General features: G+C 50.5%; 1 protein-coding gene across 2 annotated transcripts; it reads left to right on the forward strand.

Annotated features, from left to right (window-relative positions):
• The first annotated feature begins 731 nt into the window (after window positions 1-731).
• Window positions 732-8,358, forward strand: LOC138504743 (uncharacterized). Of its 2 annotated transcripts, none has more exons than XR_011279941.1 (3): window positions 732-845; window positions 6,260-6,382; window positions 7,311-8,358. XR_011279941.1 is itself a non-coding variant. In XM_069625263.1 (3 exons), exons 1-3 carry the CDS (start codon window positions 3,208-3,210, stop codon window positions 7,877-7,879), a joined length of 1,095 nt encoding a protein of 364 aa, XP_069481364.1. In that variant the 5' UTR covers window positions 2,960-3,207; the 3' UTR covers window positions 7,880-8,358. The 2 variants fall into 2 exon arrangements, 1 of the variants encoding a protein (XP_069481364.1); XM_069625263.1 differs by lacking the exon at window positions 732-845 and adding an exon at window positions 2,960-3,610.
• Window positions 8,359-9,656: the final 1,298 nt, after the last annotated feature.

A 9,656-nucleotide genomic window follows, 5' to 3' on the forward strand; every position in this document is an offset into this window, starting at 1 on the left:
ACGTTGCATTCCAATAACGGCAGCATCCTTAGCTTTTGCATATTTCTTGCTGTCTTTATTTCCTAATACAAATGCTCAGTTTACACTGGTTTACATTTTACGTACGGGGGAACATGGCATGCTCGAGCTGCTGTGTCACACATGTTTTCTATGCACCCTGAATCAATTTAACAGCAACTCTCTGTCTGTGGTCTCACAGAGAGAGTGGTTAACCCCTTTCCATGGTGACGCACTCTGCTGGGAGACACGGACGGAAGAAAGACTAAGCACCACATCTACCTAGATATATAGGAACGTGCACCTGATACTACACCTATTATCACGGGAGGATAGCTCAAGGGCAACATCTTACGTTCGCCTTTGAAGCTAGATGATGGAGCAACAGACGTTCGATCCTGTCCCGCTTAGAAACCTCTGGGTATTAAGTGCCTTATAAATAACCAATTATAATTATCTCTGCCCTGTTCCATTCACCTTCAATTCTGGATTCTATTTAGAGAGACAGATAGGGATCACGAAGGCTCTGTGGGGAGGGGAGGACAGCGAAGTACATGCATTTCATTCCATTGAAACATTGTTACACTGACTCAGCAAATGTACCAGTCCACGCAAGGTGTGGTAGAGGGGCAGCTGGCATAGCGGTCCGCCCCTCTGGCCACTCCCTCAGTGGACTCGCCTCCTCTCACCGAGGGGGCGGAAGTGCATGCTCCCCTATGGTTAGGCAGAAATGGCCTGGCGTGGGGAGGCGCTTAAATAGCCTGGGCTGAGAGGGCCAGGTCTCTCTTCCAACCCAGGCATCAGCAGCAGCAGGCAAGGACATGCTAGAGAATAGTCGAGTAAACGAGGTATGAGTGGAGTTTAGGGGCGGGTGCCACGTGGGTCCTCCTTTGCCGGGCTGTTGTTGGGCCTATGGCATATCCTCCACAAGGTGGGAGTTGGTGGCCGGTTTTTTCCATGCTCTTTTCTTGCTTTGTTGCACCATATGGTGAACATATCGATGCCCAAACGTCTGGTCGCCGTGACGCTTGCTTCGAGTGCTGGAGATTTGTGTTTGTAATGTGATGTGCGGTCGCCGTTCCGCCATATGTGGGGGGGAATGCTCTGAGGTTTCGGAAGAAATGTAGGTTTCGAGAGAAATGTGCAGCCGCTGTGCCACTTTGTTCCTTCGGTGTGTGGATCACTGCTGGGAGATTAACGGGATCTCGGGAAACGCGCCACTATAAGTTTCAATATTTAAGTGAATGTTTTGCGAAGAATGGGGCGGTCGCCGAACTGCTTGTTCCTGAATCCCAGCAATTGGTCGTGGAAGGACGGCGGTACAAAAAATGTGTGGTCGCCGTGCCGCGGTATGGGGTGGCTCGGCTCCCCAAAAGTTTGATATTGGATGCGCGGTCGCCGCGCTGCCGCAAATTTTGTATGTGTTTTAATGTAATGAAAGAAAGCAAATGTTTCCTTTCGCTGCGCCTTTGTTTATTTGCTTCGGATTTCGGCTACACATAGGAGATGCATTGTGCGGTCGCTGTGCCGCTTCGTTTTAAATATGCAAACTAATTTGTGGTCGGCCTTGAGTGAGGAATGGGCTTGGGGATTACCGAGGGGTCACTGCAAAGAGGGTAATGTGGGAAAAGTAAAGGCTCATTGGGCAGGGGTAATGCAAGGTTGTAATAGAGATGGAATAAGCTGTTGTATAGGGTAACGGTTTTCCCCACTACGTGGGGCTTTGCGCCTGGGTCGGTTGGCGCAATCCACTAGAGGAGCTCAGAGAACAGGGAGACCAGGGCGCACAAGTGATAAGTGCGTGGACTTGGAGGCTGGAGCTCTAACGCCGCAGTGGGTGTATCCTTGGTGATTTTAATTTTGCATGTTCAGCTAAGTATTTTCTTCAGGATGTTGCCCTTCACGGCCTGAATTTACTCGGGGGTCTGGAAGTGAGTTGCTCTTCTGCATTTCCTTCTGCTTTGCCTGTAGTGGGTGGGCACGCAATACCTATCTGTGAGGACCAGAAGGTGAGTAGTAACAACACACTTCGTCAACCATCACGCGCTTAGGGACTGATCACCGGTGCTAAGCCCCTTATAAGAGAACAATTATCATTTATTAAGAGCAATGGCAGAGTGGATAGGTAGAACAAGGCACAATGAAATAGGGATGTGGGGCTGTATGGCGGATACAATGGTTTATCTGAGGGAACTCACTGATCAAGAAGCAAATGGCAGCGAGGATTAAGTTCAAAACCCTCTGCATTGTCCACAAGGCCGCCTGGGGCCTCAATACCTTCAACTCTCTCTTACTAAATATCTCCCTTCTCGAGCTCTTCGCTCATCCGCCTCTAACTCCCTCAGGGTCTGTCGCTTCTCCAAGCAACGAGTTGGTGGTAGATCTCTTCCTTCGGCTCGGGCCTCCCTCTGAAACAGCCTCTCTGAAAATTGAAGAGAACCAGCTCCGGTTCTGGAAGCACCTCAAGACCTTACTCTTTGCTTCTGCTTTCTCTCCTCCTCTCCCCTGCTGAACTCTTGACTGAAACCGAAACTGCACTGGTCACCTGGCTACCCTCTGTTCTCTGGCCAAGGTCCCCTCCCCACCAGTTGCACACCTGCACTGCCCCCCTGGCAACACTTGCACTATGGGGCTGTTTCTGTATCCCTACAGCCCCCTACCTTTACACCTGCCACCAGCTGGCCGCACTTCTTATTTATTGTTCTTATTTTTTATTTATTCACTGTTATCCTATGAACTGCACTTGCCCTCCCCCTCGCACTTTTCCCCTTCCGACCCCCCTCACCTGCACTTGCGCGGTCTCAATGTCACCTAGTAAGATCGTTGTCTCTGTCTTCCCTCTGTTCTCCTCCCTTGCCTCGTCGCGCCTTGAAAAATGTGTGTATATGCGCGTTATAAATGCCATATCATATCAGATAAATAAAGCTTCTTTGAGGTATTAACACGTTTACCCATGTGATGTTACAGGTTCCCAACGCGCATCCAGGGAAGGCTCACTCAAGGTTTGTCACAAGGAACAAAAGGCTAAAACGAGCAGTAAGAAGGGCGCACCGGTTTGGGCAAGCTGGGCTCATGCAGGTGCCAGGTTTGCAGGTTGCAGGTTTTCAAAGGAGGTAGGGATAAGGGGGCCAAGTGACAGGTTGGGGTGAAAGGCCATTGGCGAATGTGTAGTTGCAGCAACAGTGGAGTCAGGGGCCAGGGACTAAGGGAATGGTTTGTTTATTTGTAAAGCCCTTATACACAAGTGAAGTGCCTCAATGCGCTACTGGGAGGGAGGCAAACTTGGATGTGGTTCTAAAAAGCCACTTTTGTTTTGTTTATGTACTTTATAGAAGTATAATGTCCAGCCTTGGGTCGCTGAGCTTATTTGACAGCGGGGAGGGGACCTCAGATAGCGGAAGGTCTCAGGAGAGCATGGAGGCAGCCCAGCTGATGGCACTGTTCCATGAGAGGGTGCTCGGCATGGGGACAGGCTGGGCGAAAAGACTGCTGGGGCACTCTGAGGAGGAACAGCCACAGGACACGCCACCAGCCACAGCTGTTACTCCACTGGTACACGAGCCGGTTGTGGCCACACCTGCTAAAAAGAGGAGGACGCCAAGGCAAACAAAGTGTAAGGTGGTCACGGTCATGGTTGAGGTAATCACGATGCTGGATGTCACTGTGCCTTTGTTGCCTATAGGGCAGGTTTTACAGGTGGTTGGTGGGGGGCAACCCATGGTTGGGGTGCAAGAATTACCTGTGGTAACATTAAATAATGCAGGGCCAGTAGTGCACCAAGCCAGTGTGGGGCGCAAGTAGAGCAAGGGGTTGGGGCACACAACCAGAGCATGGAGTGGGCACAAATGGTGATGACAAGGCTCATGGATCAAATGCTGCAACGATGGAAAGGGTTGAGGAGGAACTGCAGGGTGCAAACGCAGGGGAATTTGGGAACAACTTGTGGGGCCGGCTGGTTTCATAGGGACACAGAGAGGCTTTCTAGGTGTAGGAACTCAGGAGATGGGCCAGGTGAATGGTATTGTACAGACAAGTGGGGGAGTTCCACCTCCGGTGCCTTGTTTTTCAGTGCCAGCAGTAGGCTCGCCAGTAGGGGGGTTAGGGTCAGATCCTGCAGCGGAGGAAGTGCCACTGGTAACAATCGCCCCACTGTTATCAGGGAAGTCTTCACTGTCATGGTACATCACTAGACAGGTGGAGGAGCGTACTTGGGCAAGGGATTATTTCGATTTATTTTCACTACTGTCACTAGAGACAGAGGGCCCTGATGTTACCATAACTAAGGAGGAAGAGAAGTGACAAAACATTTATAGAGCAGAGGAGACTATTGAAAACTGGACTAAGGCATTTTCCTTGTTAGCAGCAGTAATGATGGAAAGGTTCCCTGAGCAGGCGAATGCATTATGGAAATACAGGGACACAATAATAGAGGAGCACAAGCGCTATGGGTCAACGGGTTGGATTGATTATGACTGGGATTTCAGGTCGGAAATGGCACAGGTACCCAGCATGTCTTGGGACCAAAAGGATATGGAGTGTTGGGTGACATACATGAGGGAAAAGAGAAAACCAGCCAGCCAATCAGTAATGGGAGCAGACCTCCCCCTCATGCTTGGCAGGATAAGTACAGCGGGAGAAGGAAGGAGACCTGGCAGCCCTTTCGGAGCAGGCAGAATTCCCAAGGTAGGGAATGGTCTCACAAGAACAGGGTGCAGGGTACCGGGAGGGGTTCCATGGGGGGCGACATGGGCATGGGCACCTGCAGGGGCTTTAACACAGGTTATTGTGGCTTTGGACAGGAGTGCATATGTGCCCACGCATGCAAGAAATGTAAGGAGTCACATCCGTCCACAACATGTTACCGAGGCGCTGGGGGACAACAAGGCGGGGGGCAGAACAGGGGAGCGTGATAGAGGGTGCTGGGTCAAGGGGCCCTCGCCCATAAACAGGATTAAATTACATGGTTGGCTACAGGATTATCCAAAGCCAAAAGGGAGAAAATTGTTGTATTAAGGGTTTCAGGATGGGTTCCTTATTCCTTATGAGGGGCCACTAACAACACAATTAGCAAGGAAACTCGCCTAGGCTGACAAGTTACCAGGGATTGTGACAGAAAAATTGGGAAAAGAGAGAACTTTGGGCAGAATTATGTGACGGTTCAATGCAGCACACCTACCCAACTGCATAGTGTCCCCACTGGGGATGGTGCCCAAGAAAGAGAAAGGCAAATACATCTGTCCTACCCAAAGGGAGTGTCAGTTAATGATTGGCTGGACCCTGACTACTGCTACAAGCTTTCACTTGCTGGGATTTTAGTGTATGGGGCAATTTTACTTTGACAGGTGTATACCAATGTGGTGCAGGGTTTCATGTGCCTTCTTTGAACAATTCAGCTGCTTTGTAGAATGGGCAGAAAGCACACAGGAGTGAAGTGGGGCCATCATGCAATATTTGGATGATTTGTTGTTTATTGGAGGGAAAGGGTCGGATGACTGCTGAGCTGCACAGGGATCCTTCCAAGAACTGATGAGCGAATGGTGCATTCCACTGGCTCAGGATAAAGCACAGGCACCCGTGCAGGTATTGACATTTCTAGGGATAGAAATTGACACGGGCAAAGGCACTCGTAGGCTGCCCAAGGACAAGGTAGATGGGCTCATTGAGGAGATTAACATCAATTTAGGACAGAACTACGCTGGGCGAGGTACAGCAACTCTTGGGGAAACTCAACTTTGCAGCCATGGTAGTGCTGGCGGGAAGGGTATTTGCCAGGAGGTTGGCGAGGGCAACTGTGCAAGTCATGTGCAAACATCACCACATACGGTTCAGTGCAGCCATTAAAGAGGATTTAGGCATGTGGCGCAGGTTCCTGCAAGGGTTATCAGCATTGAGCTGCAGATGTACTTGGACGCTTCAGGGAAGGAAGGTTTCAGGGTTATCCTAGGCGCAAAGTGGTATGCTCAGAGATGGCCTACACAGTGGCAGAAAAAGTGGAGATTGGGCAATATAATGGCTCTGAAACTATTCCCTATTGTAATTGCCTTCCTGCTGTGGCGAGGAGTTGTGCAACAGAAGGGTCAGTTTTTGGTCCGATAACAAGGCGGTAGTCCAGGCCATCAAACTGCAATCTGCCTCATGCCCCGTGGTCCTAGGATTGCTCCGAAAACTGGTAAAAGTGTGCTCGTATCAGAATATTGAGTTTAGATCATGCCATGTATCAGGAACTGTTAATGTTGCAGCTGACGCTCTTTCTTGTTTTCAGTGGGAGAGGTGCCGGAAGGCCCATCCAAAGGCGCAGCAGCTGGTGTCATGGACCCGACGCTCTGGGAGCTTGGGGAGCGCTCGCTCACACTAGGAGTGCTGTCCAGATATCAGAGAGGCTACAGTAAGTATGTGAGCATGGCACAAGAATTGGGGTGTGCAGATCAGGATTTACAGGCCCAGGTGGAATGGTTTCTCGTGTGGGCTCACAGAGAGGGGCGGACCAGAAGCTGGGTCTCGGGACACCTTACTGCTATAGCATTCTATGCCAAACTAGAGGGTGCGGGGGACCCCACTAAGGGTTTCTCAGTGAGGGCCTCAATGAAAGGTTGGGGAAAGCTGGAGGGGCACAAGAAGGATGGCCATAAACCAATTGAGTGTGAGGTGCTGGTGAGGCTACTGAGTGCGTTACAGGGGGTTTGCTCCAATGGGTTAGGTCAGGTTCTTCAGGGACGCATTTGCAGTGGCATTTTTTGGGGCACTTCGGGTAAGCGAGCTGGTCGCGACTGGGAAAGATGAAGAGTCTGGTAGGGCACTGGCAATGGGGGATGTCACATTTAGGGGCAGGGGTGTCAGTTTAAGGGTGAGAAGGTCAAAGACGGATCAGGTAGCGAGTGGTATCTCTGTGACGTTGTACGGGGCGGTGGATCAAGACAGTTGCTCCACCTGGTGCTCTCTCAGTACATATTGTATAGGCCAGCGCGGGGGGGGTACCTCCTGGTTCATGAGAATGGGTCCCCTTTGACCATGTTTCAATTCCGCTGGGTGTTGGCAGCAACATTAAAGAAATAAGGATGTCATGGGGAAGGTTGGTCTTCACCTGGTTTCAGGATAGAGGCAGCAACGACAGCATTCCAGGTGGGTATGCTGGGGTCAAGAAGATGGGTAGATGAGAGTCAGATCGGTATAAGTAATATATCTGGGCGAGAGGGCAGGACACTGGGGTGCCGCCTGGGATGTGAGAGCTCAAGGAAGAATGCTGTGGGGTCATGGGGGTTGGCGGTTTGGAGGAGGCGTACTTTATAACATGTGGTGTTTTGTTTCTATTCCAGCGGGCCGCAAAGTCTGGGCCAATGGCCATTCTTTCATCACCCGGGCGGAAAAGAGGGCCCGGGCACGGCCTAGGCGAGGGATCCACTTCGGATTTCAGGAGACAGAGCGGGTCTGGCTGGGCACACCAGGCATGCAATGGCGTGCTTTGCTCCCCGCGTTGTGCAGTCAACTGTCCAGGATGGGGGCACCTAGGATGCTCATAGTACACCTGGGGGGTAATGACCTTGCTGATTTGGATAGGGGTGGGTTACTTAAGGAGATGCAGGAGGACATCAGATTTGTAGGTCGGATGCTTCCTGAAACAGAAATAGCATGGTCAGAAATCTTCCCGAGGGGTGTATGGCGTGGAGAGGGGTTAAACGCAGCCATGGAAAAGTCTAGGAGACAGGTCAATAAAAATATGGAACGATTTATGAAGCAGGAAGGGCTGGCTTTTACCAGGCACCTGATGTTGTGCGATAGAGACACGGCAAACTTTGCTAAAGATGGGGTTCATCTGCCTGATGCCGGTATGGATACCTTCAACTTAGTGCTACGGAGAGTGATGTCAAAGGAAGGATGTACATAGTTTGATGGTGAGTATGAGAGATGTAACTGAGGTTTGTGGGGGGGTCAGGAGTGGGCCACCCACACAGCGTGGCAGTGTTACAAGGGCGGTTCTAAAGAAGGAGGTACGCTGCAATCTTTCAGTGAGCTATGACCACTAACTGCATCAGCCAGGCTGTGGGAGACGGGCACTGATACCACTAGGGACAGTTGGGACTCCTCAACAACTGATGCAGTGGCCTTTTACGCTCTATTGACTAAATGGGAGTGACTGAACTGGCAGTCGGATACCAGAGCGGGCCATTCTCGCAAGAGCGGAAATGGAAGTGAGAAAGGCTCACCAGGTTGGAAATTGGACTATGTAATGCGGGATCGGCAGAGCCACCCAGGGAAGGATGATGGTTTTGGGCCAAGCATACTTATGGCCCGAGCAGGACTGGGACCGCCCGATAGGATGACTCTAAAAAAGCAACCATGTGTTTTTTCCAATAAAATGTAATATGTTTTTCAAAATTTCAGAAAAGACTCTGCCTCATCTTACTATGAGTGGACAAGGTATATGGGGATATGATGTATTACTGGGGAGGGGGCCATAGTAGGGGTTAGCCCCGCGAAGTGCTTGCTGTTTATCGCACTTGGCCAACCATCCACCCAGAGGCACAAGTAGCAGATGCCACCTGGCCTGTTTGCATTGCTCTTATCCAGGAGCCTTGTCGCTGTGTCGCACTTTACTTGATCCGGTATCTCCTCTATGAGCACCTATGTTGTGAAAATCCTTTGCTGTCTGGCACTGGTGTAGAACGGTTCCTGGTACATCACCTGTACCAGGCCAGCATTTCGACTACACATTATTTTTTTTTTTTCAAATTCTTTTTATTGGGTTTTGTCAAACAGGAAAACAACAACATGAGTACACAATGACAGGAGTCCTATGATCGGGGACACGGCACATATCATAACATTTGACAATAAGTGACACGATAGGAACAGAAGATTTGTTCCACCCACTGGGTGGGCACACAGGGTGCTCGGGCTCTCCCATTTTTCCTGGTTTTGATGTTTATTCTTCTCACTTCCCCCATATTTTCTGGAACTTCCGGGGGCACCCCCTTGCATTGTAGATTCGTCTTTCTAGGGAGGCGCATCTGTTCATTTCATTGGACCACCGGTCTATGTTTATCTTATCTACCGAGCCCCAGGTGGCAGCCGTTAGTCTCTTACCTGCCTCTAGTACCACCCCCAGAAATGTCCTTTTGTGTTTAGTGAGGTCGGTTTCACCCCCTATTCCCAACAGAATAAGTTTGGGGTCCTTCGGAATTATGGCACCCATTATCCTGGAGAGGCGCAGTAAACATGCTGTACAAAACTCCTGCAGCACCCCACATTCCCAAATCATGTGGTAAAAGGTGCCCTCCGCCCTTTTGCATCAGCGACATTCGGTACCGTCCTTTCCTCCCCAACTGGCCATTTTGCGTTCTGGAGTAATAAGACCTGTGTAGGATTCGCAGCTGTATCAGTCTGAGTTTAGCGTCAATGCCTATTTCCCTTGGGGATATCAGAGCCTCCACCCATTCTTCCGCCTTGAGTGCACCCAGGTCCTGTTCCCATTTTTCTCTGAGGTGGGTGAGTTCCCCCGAACCAAAGGAGTTGATTGCCTGGTAGTGGGTGGAGGTTACCTTGGAAGGAATATGGTGTGGGAGGACATTTGTTTCCAGGGGGGAGCAGGTGGGTATGTTGGTGAGGTTTGGGAATTGGGTGTTAAAAGCGTGTGTGAGTTGGAGGTATCTAAAGCAGTCCAT

Source organism: Ambystoma mexicanum, chromosome 11 (genome assembly GCF_040938575.1).
Source record: "Ambystoma mexicanum isolate Mex_15411 chromosome 11, UKY_AmexF1_1, whole genome shotgun sequence".
NCBI classification, from domain to species: domain Eukaryota; kingdom Metazoa; phylum Chordata; class Amphibia; order Caudata; family Ambystomatidae; genus Ambystoma; species Ambystoma mexicanum.